Raw genomic sequence first — 22,763 nt, forward strand, 5'->3', positions numbered from 1 at the left:
TTTATAGGTACAGTACATTTATAGGTACAATATATTTATTACCTTAAAATAATTTTAAAAATATTTGGAGAAATGGTTGGTTTTTCTAAAATAAACTTCCCATCCTTTTTCTTTGCCCATTCATTAGAAAGTGCTGTACGAAAATATTGTGACCTGATACACAAAATATTAGAAAGAGCATGTAGTTCCTTAACGTTTTCATTTTCACCGGCATAAATAATAACGTCATATCCTTCATCAGTTTCAAGTAATCTTTCATAATCATCAATGACTTCTTGCCAACAATTTAAAGACATCGTCTAGAAAAGAGTTAGAAAGGTATGTAACCGATCTACTGATCTACAGCATTTTTTTAGTATTTATATAATTATTTATATAGCATATTGTTGTACGATATTTACAATTTTAGAGTTAATTCTGCGTTACGCTGGCGCAGTGCTATGGCACACTTCCTTTCAGAACAGAAACTTTAGTCACGCACCATTTGTCACACACTTAAATTATCTAAATTTTTTTTGCTTATCATGTATATAAATTTAACAATTGTTTATAACGTCGGTATTAATATTATTAGTCAATTGTTTCATTCGTAATTGTGGTTATAAGAAAAATACAATTGTTACAATGTGCCATTTTCAATAGTATTTTTTGGCTCCATTATTGTAAACAAGCTGGATATTAATCAAAATATCACTCAATAAATTAAATTATAAAAGTACTTAAATTGTAATGTTAAATTTTTTATATCAATTTTTTTAATATGTATAGCCGAATGAAAAACTGAAAGCTGAATATAATAAAAAAGATAAGATCTTATATATAATTTTATGAATTATTTCAATAGTATTCATTCTTAAGATTACTAGAGGATTGACTTAACGTTAAATGTTTTATTCAATATTTCATTAAAGAGCTATATAAGATTATGATGTAGCGTATACTTTATCTCTAACCCTATAAGGCTCATATTTCCGGAATTAATAACCTTATATCGTGGAATTTATTGAAATATTTACATTTTTCCGTGAATGGATCCGTGAAAGACTCATTTTTACGGAGTTTTCACAGAAATAACGGACAAAATTTTTTAATAGGGTATATATGTATAATCATAATTATGTCATTGTAAATAAGCTGATATCAATGTGCTACCTACTAAGGGCAATGACATTTCTACGTAATATTTTAGGGTGGGGTAAACAAATGGATATTACGTAATAAATGATATTACCCTAACCGCATTAATAATTATTTCTGAGATTCTCGTTTTTTTAATAATGTCTAATTATTAATCAATCTAGAAAATTCGGAAATCTATAGCTGGTCGTGTCGCTTTTTGATGCTGTATGATTAGTGGTGATTATGTTGAATTCGAACGGTAAATGAGTTTATTATACTTCAAGTTATTAAAATTTTATATTAATATTACATCTAAGAATGATTTTTTAAATGCAAAATATTACATATTAGAATGATCATATAAAAATAATTTGTTTTTTTGTATAGCTGAATGAAAATTCAAATGTTGGGCAGTAACAATATTCCGAGTATAAATACAATGAATATCGACAGCACTAGCGAAGAAATTCTCTATGAGGCACAATAGTATTCATTTTTAAGATCACATTAGAGAAACGTTGAATATTTTAAGAGTGATATTGAAATTATGTAATCAATTTAATCACCAACGGTGATATTTAGAACTTTCTAATAAATTTATCAAATAATCTCAAGCATAAATTAGTATGTTCGGAGCGAAGCGAAGGACTATATACTGCTTGAAGAGTAAGTCAAATAATGTCACGTGATGGTTTCCGGTTGTCCGCATGGGTCACGTAAAAAAATTTTTCGCTCCGGAGTCCGGACTTACGACGGTTTTCCGTTTCTTATTTGTTATTTGATTTTATTTTTACCGTTGTAGCAAATGTTTTATACTTTAAAACATAAATCAAGATTTAAATTAGTTAAGTAATCGCAATAACAGACAACTTACATTTGAGATCCATTCTTTCATAAGTAAAAATATTCACAAAAAAAGTGAACATATTGGAAAATCATTTATATGAATTTTATTAAGAACTATTAACAATGTCAATACTATTATTTTTTCAAACCCCATAGTAACTAGTATTCTATAAATAGTAGATGATTGATAATTCCAATTATCATTTAAGCATTATTATTATTATTAACCCTGATAACAAATAATTCGATAGATTTTTTTGTGAATATTTATGCGTTTCTATGGATTAGTTGTGCATTTTTATGGATTAGCTGTTAGATTTATATATGTTAGTATAGCGAAGTTAACGTTTTTTAGATTTTTTTTTGATCGAAAAGGAAATAACTTCCCATTTTTGCTTTACCTTTTTCTTTTTCGTAAAAAATATTTTTTTTTCGTTGAAAAAAAAATCAAAAAAATTTATAAAATAAAAGGGAAATGCTCAGCATTGCCACAAAGTGGAATTTTTTGTGACGCAAGTCAATGTATTCCTAGAATCCTAGGTTAGAAACAATAACCATGATAATCATGATAGACACAATAACCACAATAACGTATTTCGTCTGATCAGCGATGAACTAAATTCTAACCTTTTGACAAAGTAATCATTCACATCCCATAATTTCAAAATTTCCAGATTTCGTTATAAATGGGATATTAGTTTGTTGAGAAATAATCAATTTTTTTCTAATAAATTTTTTAATACTTTTATAATGAAATTAACTTTCATTATTTTAAAAAATAAATAATATCAAATAAAAAAAAAACGGTTATTAAATTTAATAATCAGTTTTTCTTCCCAACCGGGTTCTTCCCAAACGGGCAAGTTTTTTTAATTTTTAGCGGGTTGGGTGTGAATATAAGAAATTTTTAAGTGGAAGAGCTATTTTGTTCTAATTTAAATATAATAATTATCGATTCTGTTTTAACATCTGAACGATTGTACATAATTTATAATTTATTTAATAAAAAATTATTTTGTTAGTATTGGATAAAATTCTGTGCTATAAATTTATAAACATGCGATTATTACGTATATAATTTATAAAAAAAAAATCATTTTATTATTGAATAAAATTTTGTGCTATATATTTATAAAGATTCAAAATTTTTAAAGTGCTATAGGTTTATCAGCAGTCCTATAAGCTAATTATACGTAGAAATACTCTGCTTTATATAGTTTAAAATTGGTAACTGTAGTGCTTTGAATCCTTTAACAAATTATAAAAAATCATAAAGTGTACGATACTAGTTTGTATATTAATAACCGATGGATATAAACATCTTCGCTGAGATATATGATGAATGACTGTGTTAAAGTACGAAAATCAATATAAAAATAACTATTATCATGTAAAGAGAAATAAATACATTTTACCAAAATTTGATTCATGAATGATAATTTTTAAATTATTGTCATAGCGTTTGATTTAGCTATAAATTTTAAAGTTTGATTATTGTCATTATTTTTTCGAAATACACTTAAGGCTAAAAACTTCTCAAACCAACTTTGATTTGCACTTTTAATTTATTACTCTTTTTGCAATTAGTTATTTATTTCAGGTCTTTCAACACTTTTTATTAGTTACTGTCTTGATTTTTACTTGTGATACAAGTCTTTGTATTCCATAAGTTAGTAACAATAACCATGATAGTCGTGATAGACAATAACCACAATAACGTGGCTATGAACTAAACTTAGGAGTCTTCCTTTTGTTTTGACACCCATAATAATGTTTTGACATCCCATAATTTCAAAATTTCCAGATTTCTTAATAAATGGAACATTAGTTTGTTGAGAAATAATCGATTTTTTCTTTTTCAATTTTTAGCGGGTTGGGTGTGAAAATGAGAAATTTCTAAATGGAAGATATAAAAAAAATTATGGTTTTTAAAAAATTTTATATTTGTTTTTCTAATTTAATTACTTAAATATATAAATATAAATAAATTATCGATTTCGTATATAATTTTATTATTATTGAATAAAATTTTGTTCTAAAAATTCATAAATATGCATGCGATAATTGACAAATCTTTTAAAGATCTTTTTAAGACGCTAACATAAAAACCATTACTTGTTCAGATCAGAACTTTATTTTGAGGCAGCGTCAAAATTTGTCCCGATTAAAATACTCTGCAAACATTGATGGATTTTTTTTTTCTGTTATTGAATTTAACATTAGAACATAGAATTTTTTAAATTTTGATTATTATAATTGTAATATCCGATATGGTGAAAATTTTTGATATGATATCGGAACTCGAAATTCCATATAATATGTGTAACAATAAAATTATAACTTTGCATTTTAAAAATAACCAAAATTAACTAAATCAAAACGAATATACGTTGTATATCTAATATACGCTAAAATTTGGTGTATCTAAATTATTTGGCGTATTTTTATTATGATCGATTTTTGCTGTTTGTTTCGTATTCCATTATATCGAAACTACTTTAATATATATGATTTGGATTCCAGAAAAGTTCTGATAAAAAAATCCAGTTCCAATTTATTAAAATTCCATTTATATATCTTCGCTTAGTCACGTGATGTAGGAATTTTGTAATTTTAAGTCGAAAAATAAAAAAAATTATTACGTAAAGAGATCATTTGTACCAATTCATCAGCATTTAGCTCATGAATGATAATTTGTTCTCAAATCGATAGTATAGAGTGGGATTTTTCGTGACGCAAGTCAATGTATTCCTAAATTGGAAAAAATAACCAAGATAATCATAGTCACAACTCACAATAACCACAATAACGTGTTTGTCTGAACTAATTTCTAAACTTTTGACTCATTTGTTTTAACATCCCATAATTTCAAATTTTTCAGTTTTCGTTATAAATTGGACACTAGTTTGTTGAGAAATAATCACTTTTTTTAATTGCAACTTCAAAAATTCTAAATTTTTAAATTTCTATTGCATTAAAAAAAAAACGGTTATTAAATTTTTTTTAATAATCAGTTTTTCTTTCCCAACCGGGTTCTTCCCAAACGGGCAAGTTTTTTTAATTTTTAGCGGGTTGGGTGTGAATATAAGAAATTTTCAAATGGAAGTTCTAATTTAGTATATGAATACAATAATTATCAATTTCTGTTTAACATCTGAACGATTGTACATAATTTATAATTTATTTATTTTATTATTTTATTATCGATAAAATTCTATGCTATAAATTTATAAAGATTCGATAATTGACAAAATTTTTAAAGTGCCAATTCGCACCAGATTATTACATATGGTAACATTATAATAAGAATCTTTTATAACGCTAAACGTAAAAATCATTATTTATTTATGGCATTGTTCAAATTTGTCCGCTCTACAAATATCAATACTGTAGCAAAAAAATTGGAATCCACATTTTTAAAAATCTTGCACTTTATAGTACTACGGCCCTACCACAAGGGACTTCCTAAGAAGCGCACTATGCTCCTCCCATGAAAATTACGCATAGCACCATGCCGTACCACAACCAACCAGCCCTACTGTGAGACTACAGCAAAAGCTGGTACTCACAGGCTTACAAAGTAAGCATGCTATGCTCCCACCCAACGCATAGCATCATGCTGCTCCAATAAAAATACCCAAAGCTAAAAATAATGAAGAAATAAAAAAATCATAAAATAAAAAAATGAAAAAAACTGAAAAATAACAAAAAAAGTGCACTTACCTTCGGTCCTATCGCAGGACTGCAGCAAAAAACTGGTACCCACGAGCTTACTAAAAGTAAGCGTCTATGCTCCAACCCTCGCATAGTACTATACCGCTCCAAGTTCCCAACCAGCCCTACTGTGAGACTGCAGCAAAAGCTGGTACTCACAGGCTTACAAAGTAAGCACACTATGCTCCCACCCAACGCATAGCATCATGCTGCTCCAATAGAAATACCCAGCTAAAAATAATGAAGAAATAAAAAAAATCATAAAAAAAAATAAAAAAAACTGAAAAATAACAAAAAAGTACACTTACCTTCGGTCCTATCACAGGACTGCAGCAAAACTGGTACCCACGAGCTTACTAAAAGTAAGCGTCTATGCTCCAACCCTCGCATAGTACTATACCGCTCCGAGTTCCCAACCAGCCCTACCGTGAGACTGCAGCAAAAGCTGGTACTCACAGGCTTACAAAGTAAGCACACTATGCTCCCACCCAACGCATAGCATCATGCTGCTCCAATAGAAATACCCAAAAGACTACTTTTCAGACATTTAAAGTATGATGACAAAAATAAAGTTAATATGAACCACACAGCTTTCATCAAAATTATTAAAATAACGGAAAACTGGAAGATGATAGCGTATTTTACTGAGCAACAAATGATGGAGACGGTGGTGGATACTTCACTGAAAGAAGGTAGTGCGGATCTGATATGGAAGGTGCGGAATTTCAAAACGATAGAAACGGTAGGGCTTCGAAGAAGATAGAAAGGAAGATGATGAAAACGCCTGATACGCAAACACAAGTTGACCAATCGGCAAACATTTCTACGCCACTGACACCTCCTGATAAAAGTTAGCAAATATGGCGGTCAAGAAATATAAAAAAATTACACCTTTAACTGAAGAGGTGATAGTAGGTATGATTATCAATTGGAGATTAGGAGCAGATTCGGACTCGGATTCAGATTCAGTTGACGAAGAACCAGGAGTAATTAAGGCTGAAGCCTCGACCAAAACACCTTTAAAACAAAATAATATTGCGCCGAAAGAAGTCGTGTAGGTCATAAAGATTATCGTGTGGCCAAAAAGATAGAGTACGTGCGATACCAAGCGCCTAGCGAGGTATCTGAAGGTATGACAGAGGTAAAAGCAAAGCTGACGGAACTGAAAGAGATCTTTACAACAACTTCCAATGATATGGAATGGCAACATATTAGGACAGAGGCTTTAGTTTGTAGACGTTGAGCAAAGAACAAGATCTAGCTGGTTGTGAGCTGATTTTAATTTTTTTTTTTGGGATTTCTTCAATTTTTGTTATAGTTATTGTGAGAGAACTAGGGTTATTTATTTGCTTGTTCGTGCAACTGCATATCTTAGTGTGTACTCTTGGTAATGTACTATTTGGTTGGCGTCTCTAAGTATTTCTAAATATTATATATGTACTCGTACTAATTTTAATAAAGAAATGCGTTGCAAAAAAAAGTTCAACAAAATACCTAGAAGCCTACTTAAATATTTCCATAGACAGACGGTGAAAAGGAAAGTTATAAAAATCGACTATGGGCTAGAGGAAGGGGGAGAGACGACGTCCGGAACCTACAAAAGAGAAAACCAAAACGTTAGTAAACGTTTCGCTAAATAAAAAAAAAACAAAAAAAAAGAAAAACAGAATTTCGTAAGTTTACTTTATATATATATTTATATCGAAATTCTGTCCAAGAGCGTCCAGAGCCGTGGTCCTAGACAACAAGAGTGAGAGCAAAAAGCAGAAATAATAAGAAGAAAGAAGGACAAGTGAATAAGTGAAAGAGGATAGAGGGTTTTTATAGGTTTTATACTTTATAAATTTATAGAGTATAAAAATTTTTCCATAAAAGATGACTCATAATTATATTGATGAGTCTACAACTGTTACGCGTCGCGTATAATTATAATAGGAAATTGTTAACTGATCAAAATCACAATTTGAGGTTCCGATTTCCGATTTAGAAAGCTTGTTATATAATAGTAAATATGTGAATATAATATAATAAATATAATAATAATAAATATATTCTAAAGGAATCATTTAATAATTATTCGAAGTGATGCTTGGGCCACCCTTGGGAAATACTATAAATACTATAAAAAATGGTAAAAATAGTGATTCTATACTACGGCTGAAGTAACTAACTAAAATATTATATTACTAAAATTTATAAGTATGTAATTTAATCCAGGTTATTATTAGGATATCATTGGAAAAAATACTCTAATAGAATTTCAAACAGACGAGTTATTCTGTATTTAGTTACGGTATAGTTTTGTCATTTTAGTGCGCTGCTATGTATTTTTTTATCAAGTACGATTTTATGGTACGATAATTATTTGCAGACCATAATGTCTTATTTTTTAAAAAATTGATTATTTCAGTCAATTATATTGACAGGATTTATATTGACAGGATTTAATTTTGTCAAATCATCTGGCCAAACAATTTTACAGTTTATTCATATTATTCATCACGCTGCATCACATTCTACACTTTTTTATTCATTTTTCTAGGATGGCGTTTGCGTGTTCGATACATGTAACGACATGTGAATTAGTGTCTGCAGCTTCATGACATTCTTGACAACTGATAATCTGGAGTATAAACGTGGATAGTTGCGAAGTATGTCTGCCATAAAATTGGATTTTTTGATTTTACGACCTAGTTCGAAGAAACTGGTTTAAAATTTTCTTTATAGTTAATAATTAATTATTTCACATAATAATATTTTTTTAATGGCCTTTATATATAGTTAATAATGAATTATTTCATATAAAAAGATTTTGTTAAATAGCATTTGATAATAAACAACTTTTTACTAAAACTGTAATAGTTGTTACAAATTCTTAACTTTTAAACTACCAAATGAACTTAGTTATCTCCGGACTCCATATTAATTAAAATACGCAACATGCTTACATGCGTCACGTAACTTGTTATTATATAAAAAGAAAAAAAATAATATAAAAACAATCGCTGAATTTCTTGAGCTACTCGGTCTTTCCGTGTAATTGCCATATTGATTATTACAAACACAAAAGACGTTTATGGGTAGAAATACACATACAAAAGAATTTTTTTTGTTCGGAAAGCGCCCGGGATAATGCACTTTTATTTTTTTAGAGAACGTTCTGAATACGGCAATATTTTTCTAATTTAATTTTGAAATTTAGAAATTTAGACACATTTTACTCTTGTTTTAAATTTTAATTTTGAAAGTTAGCTTTCATGTGGACTCTAATGAAAAGATTTCTATTGTTTGTAAGAAAATTTCAATTTTCATATAGACGTGAAAAAAAGGGCTCTTCTCCTGGGTTATTTAGTGCGCTCATCTCAAGCAGACTACACAGGGTTTTTTTACGGTGGTTAATAATATTGGCATAGCGTCAATTTTGTTACCTTTTTTATACTATTTCTTTCGGCACTTTTACCTTAATCCCTGCCGAACTACAATTTTATGGTTTAATTATAATTTTATTGTTTTTTATTTACTTGGGTTTATTTTATTTTATTTACCGGGTGTTTGGTACAAGATTAATATCGTTACTCGTATTTCTTATACTAGATGTTGTTCGAAATATTTTGAAGACATGATACATTATTTTTAAATAGCTTAAATTGAATTTTACTCTGAATTCTCTAAAATTTAGTTGTTTGTTTAATATATAAAATCAAGGATTTTTTAAAAAATAGCCAGTTATCAACAAGCATCGTATATCCGTCCTTGCATATACTGTAATAATATATAAACATCATCATCTAAAACCTCATATTCTTGTCAAAATTAACGAAATATTACAAATTTTATTGCAAATTTAAAATTTTGAACAATATATCTAAAATTAAATGAGTTTCTTTTAATAAGATTAAATATTGAATACAGTATTAAGCTGACCTACTTCTATTGATAGTTTTTAATAACCAAGTCTTATTAACTTTTTTTATAAAATTTTATGAAATTTTAAAGGGAAATTACATAAGTAATCTATTTACATAATTACAATCAAAACTATATTTATTATCTTGAAACATTTTTAAAATGTTGGGAAAAATTGAAATATCGCAATAATTCTTAGAAGTTCAAATATTTCAGAAATATTATAATTGAAAATATCATTGTATAAAGCTGGTTCTTTGAGCTAAGTTCAATTTATGAATATTCAGTATATTTAGTAAATATAGGTTTAGAATATAAAAATGTAATAAGTAAACAACAAATTTATTTATAAGTGAAAGTAATATTATATTTTCATGTGGTTTTCAAAAAAAAGAGCATAAAATATAGAATAACACTAAAAAATACATATTTTATTTAGAAAAATGGTTTCTTAGAATATTAATTTACAACATCATTAATTTTATGTAAATCTATAATTGTTTTTTAATTCTTATTAACAACTTGAAATACTTCATAATTTTCAATCTCATAATTTCTTGGGATACCAATGTCAGGATAAGAACCTGGGCATGAACTCCATTCACCACTTGAATATAGCATTATATCACAACCGCCACCATTATCTTTACCAAAAATTGGCCCATATTTATTATAACAGTATATAGCATATCCCTTTTCTATCACTCTTCCAATCTTCCCTGTATCAGTATTTTTGTAATCTTTAAATGAAAATATAAAACTATCAGCTGTAGATCTAAAAATGGTTTGTCCACTCCAATCTAATGGATTATATCCCCCAATTATTTGATTTGTATTTTTAAACTTTGCAATAACAATATTGGCTCCTTTATTATCAGTTTTTTCATGAAATTTTGCAATGGTATTACCATCCCTACTAGAACGATAGAGTAAATTGAAATTATAGGGAATATCATCTCTTAAATAGTTATCATTTTTTCTATCAATCCAACTGGCAAATAATGCAAAATGTTGCAAATTGACAATAATTGAATCATACTTGTCACATTTTGATGTTGATCGTCTAGGAGGTTGTTTATCAATATTTGTTTTCCTGTTTGGTACTAAATAAAATGTAAAGAGATTATTAATTAAATCTTTTGGTAATATTTCTTTAAAAGGAAATACTTTATCATGAAAATCTTCTGAAGATATATAATAAAATCTAATTAAAGGAATATATCTATGAAGAGTTCTTTCCATAATTGTAACTTCCTCTTTGTTCCATTTAGTGACATCTTCTGAAATAGTAGGATTTTGTGCAAAAGCCCATTTTAATAAGTTATCCCATATTTCAATTTCTTCTAAACATAAATCATTCTGTTTTATAAGCAATTCAATTATAGGTGCTTTTAAGTCGATAAACTTGTCAGTATTAAATAATATTTCAGGTTCTTTACAAATTTTATTAAGACAATAATCCAATAAACTTGTAAAAGTTTCATTTTGATAAATTGTTTCAAGAATTCCTATAGGATTTTGTTGTAAAAACTCGTATTGATGTTTAATTAAATATTCTTCGATACGAGGGGTTAGAGATTGAATACTAAGTTCATCAACTGCCATTAACAACTTCAATAATTCTGGTACCTCTAATTTCGTTATATCAATTTTTCCACAATAAATAAATCTAAGAATTTTTTTGAAAAGATATTAATTAAAAGTATTTAACAGTATATATAGGCCCATTATAGATAAAATATATTTATTACCTTAAAATAATTTTAAAAATATTTGGAGAAATGTTTGGTTTTTCTAAAATAAATTTTCCATCCTTTTTCTTTGCCCATTTATCAGAAAGTGCTGTACGAAAATATTGAGACCTGATACGTAAAATATTTGAATACGCATGTAGTTCTTTAACATTTTCATTTTCACCGGCATAAATAATAACGTCATATCCTTCGTCAGTTTCAAATAATTTTTCATAATCATCATTAACATTATCTTGCCAGGACATTGTTAAGTTGGAAAGGATTACTTTAATGATCTGCAATTATTGAATTATTGCAATTTGTGCAATATATATTCATATATACAATAAGACCAAATTTAGAATTAATGGTGCAACGTTGACGCAGTAGTTCTGTAGTTGCTTCCTAAATTCGGATATCAAGAGAAGAGTTTTAGTGTAACATATGATATATACATAACGATAACGTATTCGTCTTTTTAATAAATAGATTAATTTTATTGTTGTTTTTTCCAGCCATATTCGACTAAATAAAAGAAAAATGTACAAAAAAAATAAAATAAAATAAATGTAATTTATCGTGAACTTGGGATTATATTTCTTCAGTTGTATAATACAATATTTTCTCGACAATTTGAAAAGAAAAGAAACACAAAAAAAAAAGACTAAATACCAATTCAAATACTCCTCAAGTAAGCGGTTAATTTATAAATATATTTTTAGAAATCTAATTAATTCTTTTAATAATAGTGATTTCTGAAAAGATTATTCCTTAAAGACATTATAGATGAAAGCTTCATACTCTCAATTGCTATTTCTTATAGTTTAGAACAAAAAGATTCTTTTACTAGTAAACAATTGGTAAAAAAAATAATTTTATTTATAATTAAAGTAAACATTATGTATTTTATGATTCCATTCATTACTAGGATCATGACACTGGAAAGATTCGATAGTTAACCTGTCTTGATATTTAAACGACTTTGAATTTACTGTACGTATTTTTTATTTAATTTAATTATATCTCTGATGTTTTCGGGTTAATTAATGGCAAAAATCGCACAATTGTGAGAAAACTACATAATACTAGGGAAGGGAACAACTTATTATATATAATAAAAATCATATGATATATGTAAAAAAACTCAAGGAAAATAATATGCTAAAAAATAATTATATCATCCAATGTATTTTAAGCTATATTTAAAATAAAATAATTCAATATTAATAAATTAAATAAGATACAAAATAGTATAAAAACGTACTTCATTACCCTTTTTAAATCAACTTTTTTAGATCTAGTTTTACTTTTTTTCCAACTTCCATCCGATAATCTGATTCACCATCAATCTAAGTTGCGGAATATACTTTGGCAAATCCACAAATCTACTACCCATTCAAGAAATTCATCGACATGGTATCTTTTAATTCTTATTAAGAATAATGGAAGGATGGACCAGCAATACGAACAATTTAATTTACTAAATTCAGTTTCCATTAGGTTATTTTCGTAATATACGATATTCAAAAAAAGAAAAATAAAATTATACGAAAAAAATATTTTTTTTTATTTACATATTTATAATTAGTTACTAAAAAAAGGATAATTTAAATCAAAAGCATCAAAACTTCCATCGCATTTCTGAATTAAACCCTAATATACTGAAATAAAGAATATTCATTATATTAACATATTCTATAAAAGAAAAGAAAATTACGTAACTAATAAATCAATTAAGGTACAAAGCGAATTCTTATCTCTAAGTTTTTAAGGATATACAGGAAATCATTCACAGCAATTTCAAGAAAATTTACATGTGTAATTGTGTAAATTTGAAAATATCAAATACATAATTTATATTTTGGCACTTTTTAGCTACTATTTTATATAAATAATACTAAGCTGTATAACATCCTACCCATACAGTCCAACTCCCAAAGAGAGGACTTAAAAAAAAAGAAATCTAAAGAAAAGAGAGGATCTAAAGAAAAGAGAATGCCTAAAGAAAAAAGAAAAGCTTAAAGAAAAGAGATCCTACTAAAAAAAAAGAACGAATCTTACTACTGAAGTCTCTCTTTTTGTCACTTAAACAATCTTCCATAGACAGACACTGTTTACTACTTGCTTGGTCCTTATGTAAGGTTAACTGAATAATAACCCCTTACCTTTTTTACTTAGGACTAGTTATTATCAAAAAAATACACGTGAGAAAAAAAAAGTGTTGCGTCAAAATATGGGGCTGGACTACTGGTCCACGATGCTTATCCTGGACTAGTCAAATTTGATTGGTCGACATAATAATGGATAGCCGTTGTTTAATTTTTCGTGATGTTTTTTTCCTGTTTCTCCTATTTTTTGTAATAAGCACGTACATTTTTTTTAAAAAGTATTGGTTTAATATTAAATGCTAACTTATTTATTTATTTTTTTTTTAAATAGAATTTTGGAATTTTGGAATAACAGCTTAATATTAGAGATATTTGTGAAAATGGCAAAATGATAATATTTCGTGCACTTTTGACTTTACGTTAGTGCCAATAAAGTTTTAATATACTATTTCCAGATTTATACATCTTTTCTTGGATTTGCTGCTCTTGAGAGAAAGAAAATAAGCCCAAATTCCTAATTAAAATAAATAATTATTAAAACCTGTCGATCGGACAGATAATTTTGATTTTTTGTAGTAAAGTAGTACTGTACTAATTTACTACCAATTTTTGAATCAACTGGGTTTGGCGCTTAGCACACTTCAGTCATAATGAAGATATTTGCATTGTTCTTGTTACCAAATTGTCAATAGTGCGATGCACTCGTGGTACTATAATTAATTATTCATTATAAATTGAAGATTATGTCACAACTCACAACAGTCATCGATTTACATGATCGGCAAATCACAGTCAGTTCTGTGAACACGACGTAAATTATGTTATATAGTATATTCGCGGACATAAAAATAAAAACAAAAAATATACACCCGATATAAATTTATTTTATTTACAATCTGAGTATAATTAATAATTCTTGTAAATATTTGGGTCATGCATTCGTACGCATTCTGAATGGATTCTGTAACAGGTTACGTATATCATATGACCAATCATTCTACAGGTGACATACAACAGTTCGTTTAACTATGTATAAATAGTTTGGAATCTTATTTGTCACCGATTATTCGTCACAGAATGTCACATGTTGAAATCTAGGGGTATTTGTTTATTCCCGCCATAATAGTAATCCAAATATAGTATAATCTGTGACTTGTGTTCCTTAATCGTAAGTAAACAATGAAAATTTTTCAAAATGCAACGTTTTTTAACTTTACTTGCAATGAGAAATTTACGACAACCATCACAAAAGCTTGAGATTTTATCAAATTTTATAATAGAAAATTACAACAAATTTAGAAAGAAATCAAATATTACTAACAAACCATTAATTGTTGGATTAAATGGAATACAAGGATGTGGTAATTGAATAAATTTTAATTTCTTCCTTTTTTTTATATTCGCAAATTATTATTATTTTTTTTTTTAAAAAAAAAATACCTTTTTTTAAAATTTATATCCATAGGTAAAACAACGATTGCAAATGAACTTGTAAAATATTTGAAGGCTACAAATGATTTGTCAGTAGTAACATGTTCAATAGATGATTTCCTTTTAACTTATAAAGATCAATGTAAATTAGCGGAAAAGAATTTTGGAAATAAATTATTAGAATTTAGGGGACAACCAGGAACTCATGATATTTTACTTGGAAAACAAATTTTACAAGAGTTATGTGATGTTCAAAAAAAATACTCTGACTTGCACGAAAAGTTAGAAGAAGAAGGAAGTCTGAAATTTAGTAATTTAAGCGTCTCGATTCCAAGTTATGACAAATCATTAAATAATGGAAGAGGAGATCGATCCCCTAATTGGAATGTCATCTTACCACCAATTCATATTATTCTTATTGATGGATGGTGCTTAGGATTCAATCATTTATCTTCTTCTAAACTCAAAGAAGCGTATGACAATGCATCATCTTGTTCGGCATTAAAATCTCATCCAATTTCTCATTTAGAAATTATAAATGAGAATTTAAAACAATATGAAGAAAATTGGTATCCCTTTCTTGATATTTTTATTTGTATTGAAGCCGAAGATATTAATTATGTTTATCAATGGCGTTTAGAACAGGAACATAATATGAAAAAGACGGGAAAAAATGGAATGAGTGATGAACAAGTTAAAAGTTTTATTGATAGATACATGCCTTCTTATGAATTATATTTGGAAACATTGTATAACGAAAATTTTTTTTCTGGAAATTTTAAAGAAATATATGGAATGCATTTGAAGCTTTTGTTAAATCGGGAAAGGGAAATTATTAAAGTAACGTTATTTTAAGAAGGAAAATATCAGTGAAATCATAATCATTATTTTTTTCATAGCCGTAGCAATATACTTACTGTACATGTATATTAAAATAAAGTATTGATATCAGATTTTTTTTTAAATAAAATTTCATGTGATTCTGTAAATGATCTTATTGATATCATATTCCATTATTCCATGCATAATGACAAATTCATTGAAATATTAAAATATTAATTATCATTATATTATATTACTATATTTATCTTTAGAAAATAATAGTATATGAAAAAGTATAAAACAGCTTTCATTGGCCTAGGGTCTCATAGCACATACCAATATTCTCAGTCAAGTTTCAACTGATGTATTATGAGGTCCTTGCAGACGATTATTTTTAAACTGTATAGAGTTTGCAATTAAAGCTGCTTTAATAAAATATTGGAATACAATTTTTTTTTTTTGAAACACAATTCAGCTCATTTAATTATAATTACTAATAATAATGACCGGCGATCAGCGGTATACTACCGTCGGTGCTTACACAAAATCCAAAATGTAAAATGTTGAAAGCTATTGTCATTATTGGTTTACAAATGGATAAATACATCTGTTCTAGGATAAATTTTGAAATAATAATATCTATATTTTAACATTATTATTTCGTCCTTAATATTTTCATTTGTTATTTATTACTTATTAATATTAATTTGTTAGATCCTTTTTTTTGAAATAAGAAATAATGGCGGGTCATGAGAATTCTTCTAGTATCTCATGGACCTTTTGTAAATATAAATCTTCTATTAGTTTTTCGTGTATATTTGACGATAAATGCTCGACCAGTAATAAATTCTCTTTTAGTTTTACATTGACCTTTCGTAATAAACGTTCTTTTAGTTTTACATGGATCTTTCATAATAAATTTTCTTTCAGTTTCTCATGTACTCTTGCTAATAAACGATGGTCCTTTTTGTGGACCAATGGATGGATCTATGATAATTTATGTGAAGAAAACGATCAACTTTATGAAGTCTCCTTTTTTAAAACAGTAGATTATGATTTGGATAAATACGAAAGATCAACAAAATATAAGAATGCCAAATTAATTTTATGTGAAAAATGTTATCAAAAAATTAATAGTATTTCATGTTTCGAATGTTATGATAAAGTATATAGTCATAAAAAAGAATATCCGACAATGATTGGAGCGTGCGGAGGTTGTTTTGGAATAATAAGAAACTACGATGGGTGTTCATTTTGCAAACTAAAACATATAATTAATAACTTGTTTAATTATTTATGGAATAGGAAATTTAAGAATTGTGATTTTATATTATGTTTGGAATGTGATCAAAATCTTGATAGACTTATAATATGTTTTAATTGTTATAATAAATTAACTAATGATGAAGAAAAAAATCTTATGAAGTTTGGAAGATGTAAAGAATGTTATCAAGTAATAACAGGATCTTATGGTTGTTTATCTTGCAATCAAAAACGATTTCAACGAAAATTTGATAAATGGAATAGCAGTGATATAGAAATTGATGAATTAATACGATATAAACAAGTTTCTGCACGTGATTTCAATGATATATTAGAATGGATTCCATATGATAGATTTACAAACATCAAATATATGGCTGAGGGAGGTTTTGCTAAAGTATATTCAGCTACTTGGACTGATGGATATATTATAAATTGGAATCAAGAATATAATAATTGGAAAAGATCCGGAACCTATAGAGTTGCTTTAAAAGTACTAAAAAATTCAAGGGAAATGAGTTTAGATTTTTTAAATGAGGTATAAAATATAGATAAGGTTTAAATTGTTTTATTTCACTCTTTCACTCTTACTAATTTTATTTTTATAATTTATAGGTTAAAAATTTGGCAAAAATTTCTAATAGCTGTGAGGGTATAATAAAATTTCATGGAATAACGCAAATTCCTGATACTTCTAATTATGCATTAGTATTCAAATTAGAGGATTATGATTTACGATATTGTCTCAATCAATATTTTAGTCCATGTTCAAATAAGAAAGAATATATAGAAAAAATTTGTTTAGGTCTTTTTAATATTCATAAACATGGATTAATTCATAAAGATCTTCATATAGGTAATGTATTGTGTTCTAATGGATCATCTGCGTACATTAGTGATTTTGGATTCTGCAAACCAGCAAATGAAGCTTCTTCATATACAAATAATAGAAATACCTATGGAGTAGTACCATATATGGCGCCTGAAATATTACGTGGAAAAGAATATACACAGGCATCTGACGTGTATTCATTAGGTATTATTATAAATGAAATAGTTTCTATAATTCCTCCGTTTTGTGATCGACCACATGATTACTATCTTGCAATAGATATATGTTGTGGACTACGTCCAAAAATAAGAGAAGATATACCAGGCAAATTAAAAGAATTGATTCGAAAATGCTGGGACGCAGATCCAAAAAACCGACCAACTTCTGAAATGGTATTTAACACATTAGAAAAGATGAAGAGTACTGCACTATGTTTTGATTTTAATGATCCAATAACAACAAAAAAAGTTGATACACATCCTCAAGCAATATATACCAGTCGACTCCTCAATTTTAAAAATTTACCTGAACCTGTAAATTGTTTAAATCAAGAAGGATTTATATCTTCAAGATATATTATGCAAATACAAACAGGTAATTGAAATGAAATATATTATTTTCTGTGTACACTTTTATATGCAAATTTTTTGCTTATTAAGTATTTTATTATCTTTATAGAAGTTAAAAATTATTATTCTGATTGTTTGGATTGTGCAATTATTAACTGAAATAACTTTATTAAGTCAGTTACAATTTTATAATCAATTTTTTTAATTTATATAATGAAAATTATTATTTTTAATATTTTTTTTTAAATTTTTAATTATTTAACGAAGCATATCTTTTTTTAATGGTATATACTGTCATTTGTAAATAGAATTTCGAATAATAATTAGTATTTTATTAGAAAAAGTATTATTTATTTTATATTAATTTTTTTGATTAGCTTTTTGTAACAATACTAGAATTAACTTTAATATAAAAAATTTTGTTTTCTATAATTCATATATTCATGGTATGGAGGAAAAATTGATTGTTTAAATATGTATATAATTTTGGTTTTTTATCAATTTGACAACGTGCATGCCTGCATGGAAATAAAAAATCAATAAAATAAAAAATCAGTGATCATAATATCAAATTTTTCGGTAAATAACCGTTATCATTGGTAATGAATAACTGATGATAATTCATTTTTTGTAAACTCCTTCCTTTTTTAATAAGTGATTAAATTAGTAGTAGTAAAACTTTATTAATAAAAAATAATAAATAAACATTTTATATGTAGTGCTTTTAACTTCAGTAATGACATATAATATTCTCTTTAAAATTTTAATCAACTCGGAATTCCACAGATAAATTCTACATATTTCGTAAACGAAATCCACATATTCCGCTAAAGAATTCCACAATTTTCCAAAAGATTTTACACCAAACGGAAATATACACAATTCTCAAATAAAATACGTGGAAACATGCCCACATAATCCGATGCAAGAACTCCACAAGTTTCCAAATTAATCTACCTAAAAATTTCCTGATGAATATGCAACATATTTGTTAATTGAATAAAGTTAAAAATTGAATAAAGTTCTAATTTAGTAATTTATCAAACCCATAAAATTTGCTATTTACTTTATATAATTTAACAGTAATTTATTTTATAATTTTACCATTTATATCTGTAAAGGAATCGTTTTCTATTTGGAAAAATATGTTATCTGAATCATTTGCCTAATGCGATAGAAACTTAGACTTTTATTCATAACCTGCTAAATAAATAATTTTTGTCTATTCTTTATTCATCCAAATATATCATCATGTTACACTTCGAGTAAGTTCTTTCAAATGATTCCAAAAAATCTATCATTGTAATTGTAAACTATATTTACATTGGCTAGTACGGATGTTGAACTCCGTGATCAACGGTAAAATTTAGTTGATTAAAATCAAAAATACAACGTTATTTAAAGATAGATTTTTTGTGCTGAATAAAACAGTTCAAATAACGCTTTTAAATAATTTTGCGCCAGGAACTCCTATAACTTACAAACGCTATCAGTCAGACCGATTTAATATACAAATAATGCTAGGTCATAAGAGTTCTTCTAGTACTAGTAGTATCTCATGGACCTTTTGTAAATATAAATGTTCTGTTAGTTTTTCGTGTATATTTGACGATAAATGCTCGACCAGTAATAAATTCTCCTTTAGTTTTACATTGACCTTTCGTAATAAATGTTTTTTTAGTTTTACATGGATCTTTCATAATAAATTTTCTTTCGGTCTCTCATATACTCTTGCTAATAAACGATGGTCCTTTTTGTGGACCAGTGGATGGATCTATAATTTATGTGAAGAAAACGATCAACTTTATGAAGTCTCCTTTTTTAAAACAGTAGATTATGATTTGGATAAATACGAAAGATCAACAAAATATAAGAATGCAAAGTTAATTTTATGTGAAAAATGTTATCAAAAAATTAATAGTATTTCATGTTTCGAATGTTATGATAAAGTATATAGTCATAAAAAAGAATATCCTACAATGATTGGAGCGTGCGGAGGTTGTTTTGAAATAATAAGAAACTACGATGGGTGTTCATTTTGCAAACTAAAACATATATTTATTAACTTGTTTAATTATTTATGGAATAGGAAATTTAAGAATTGTGATTTTATATTATGTTTGGAATGTGATCAAAATATTGATAGACTTGTAATATGTTTTAATTGTTATAATAAATTAACTAATGATAAAGAAAAAAATCTTATGAAGTTTGGAAGATGTAAAGAATGCTATCAAGTAATAACAGGATCCTATGGTTGTTTATCTTGCAATCAAAAACGATTTCAACGAAAATTTGATAAATGGAGTAGCGGTAATACAGAAATTGATGAATTAATACGATATAAACAAGTTTCTGCACGTGATTTTAGTGATGTTTTAGAATGGATTCCACTTAGTAGATTTACAAATATTAAATATATAGCTGAGGGAGGTTTTGCTAAAGTATATTCAGCTACATGGATTGATGGATATATTATCAATTGGAATCAAGAATATAATAATTGGAAAAGATCCGGAACCTATAGAGTTGCTTTAAAAGTACTAAAAAATTCGAGGGACCTGAGTTTAGATTTTTTAAATGAGGTATAAAATATAGATAAGGTTTAAATTATCTTATTTCACTCTTTCACTCTTATTCATTTTATTTTTTTTATTTTTATAAATTATAGATTAAAAATTTGGCGAAAATTTCTAATAATTATGAGGGTATAATAAAATTTCATGGAATAACGCAAGTTCCTGATACTTCTAATTATGCATTAGTATTCAAATTAGAAGATTATGATTTACGATATTGTCTCAATCAATATTTTAGTCCATGTTCAAATAAGAAAGAATATACAGAAAAAATTTGTTTAGGTCTTTTTAATATTCATAAACATGGATTAATTCATAAAGATCTTCATATAGGTAATGTATTGTGTTCTAATGGATCATCCGCGCGCATTAGTGATTTTGGATTCTGCAAACCAGCAAATGAAGCTTCTTCACATACAAATAATACAAATACCTATGGAGTAATGCCTTATATGGCGCCTGAAATATTACGTGGGAAAGAATATACACAGGCGTCTGATGTGTATTCATTAGGTATTATTATAAATGAAATAGTTTCTATAATTCCTCCGTTTTGTGATCGACCACATGATTACTATCTTGCAATAGATATATGTTGTGGACTACGCCCAAAAATAAGAGAAGAAATACCAGGCAAATTAAAAGAATTGATTCGAAAATGCTGGGACGCAAATCCAAAAACCGACCAACTTCTGAAATGATATTTAACACATTTGAAAAGATAAAGAGTACTGCACTATATTTTGATTTTGATTTTAATGATCCAATAACAACAAAAAATTTTGATACACATCCTCAAGCAATATATACCAGTCGACTCCTCAATTTTAAAAATTTACCTGAACCTGTAAATTGTTTAAATCAAGAAGAATTTATATCTTCAAGATATATTATGCAAATACAAACAGGTAATTGAAATGAAATATATATTTTACGTATACTGTATTTATTATATGCGTATTTTTGCTTATTAAAAATTTTATTATCTTTATAGAAGTTAAAAATTATCATTCCGAATGTTTTGATTGTGCAATTATTGATTGAAACAATTTTATTAGGTCAGTTAAAAACAAAATATGCTTATCTGTTATACAAATATGAAATTCTTATTTAAATTTATTTTAAATAGTATATATAATATATTATTATGGATCATTTAAATTTCGAAGATTAATTAATTAGTTAAAGAAATTAATCGATAGATAGTAATGTTACATTTTCTATTAAACGCGACAACTTTGTCCGGTAATTTGATATTCTTTTTTTATTCAAATATACTAAGCTACGCTTTTTTGAAACAGAGATAAAAGTATAATTAATGATTCCGAAAGAGTCACGTTGGACCATTATTATCTTTCAATGACAAAATTAGCTGATTAAAATCAAATAAATAAATAAATATTAAGATCGTTATTTAAAGACGAATTATTCGTGCCAGATAAGGCAAAGGAACTCCAATGAACCTTTCTTTAGTTTCGTTTGCATCTTTAGTAATAAATGATCCTTTAGTCTCTCATGTGTCTTTTGTAATAAATTATCATGGTCTTTTAAGTCTTTATATATCAGTGATGAATGAACATGCAAATGCCTGTATCATTTTGTGTCGTGAAGTTGAGATTGATTGACTTAATAAATAATATAATTTGGCGCGTTTGATTCAGAATACACGTAATTTTTTAAAAATGACAAAAGAGAAAAAATTTTACGGATAAAATAACATTTACTATGGCAATTCATATAACTTCATTTAATCCAAAATGTAAAAACTTTATTAAATTTATTAAATCAACGAAAGACTCATTTTTAACAAATTGCCAGAATGGAAATAATTAAGTTTTTTT

At 26.9% G+C, this 22,763-nt stretch overlaps 4 protein-coding genes across 4 annotated transcripts; all 4 read left to right on the plus strand.

Annotated features, from left to right (window-relative positions):
• Positions 1-6,539: 6,539 nt before the first annotated feature.
• On the plus strand, positions 6,540-6,922 carry OCT59_005666 (uncharacterized protein; the record flags this gene model as incomplete). The annotated part of the gene is made up of 2 exons (XM_025326064.1): positions 6,540-6,733; positions 6,796-6,922. 2 exons carry the CDS (start codon positions 6,540-6,542, stop codon positions 6,920-6,922), a joined length of 321 nt encoding a protein of 106 aa, XP_025178028.1.
• A 7,699-nt stretch (positions 6,923-14,621) lies between these two features.
• On the plus strand, positions 14,622-15,712 carry OCT59_005667 (uncharacterized protein; the record flags this gene model as incomplete). The annotated part of the gene is made up of 2 exons (XM_025309309.2): positions 14,622-14,787; positions 14,892-15,712. 2 exons carry the CDS (start codon positions 14,622-14,624, stop codon positions 15,710-15,712), a joined length of 987 nt encoding a protein of 328 aa, XP_025178030.2.
• Positions 15,713-18,187: 2,475 nt separating this feature from the next.
• OCT59_005668 (uncharacterized protein) lies at positions 18,188-18,502 on the plus strand (the record flags this gene model as incomplete). Its single annotated transcript, XM_066138503.1, has 2 exons — positions 18,188-18,368; positions 18,453-18,502. 2 exons carry the CDS (start codon positions 18,188-18,190, stop codon positions 18,500-18,502), a joined length of 231 nt encoding a protein of 76 aa, XP_065997623.1.
• A 1,358-nt stretch (positions 18,503-19,860) lies between these two features.
• Positions 19,861-21,623, plus strand: OCT59_005669 (uncharacterized protein; the record flags this gene model as incomplete). The annotated part of the gene is made up of 2 exons (XM_066138504.1): positions 19,861-20,580; positions 21,015-21,623. The coding sequence occupies 2 exons, from the start codon at positions 19,861-19,863 to the stop codon at positions 21,621-21,623; spliced, it is 1,329 nt and encodes a 442-aa protein (XP_065997624.1).
• Between the last annotated feature and the right edge of the window lie 1,140 nt (positions 21,624-22,763).

This window comes from Rhizophagus irregularis, chromosome 13 (assembly GCF_026210795.1).
Source record: "Rhizophagus irregularis chromosome 13, complete sequence".
NCBI classification, from domain to species: Eukaryota; Fungi; Glomeromycota; class Glomeromycetes; order Glomerales; family Glomeraceae; genus Rhizophagus; species Rhizophagus irregularis.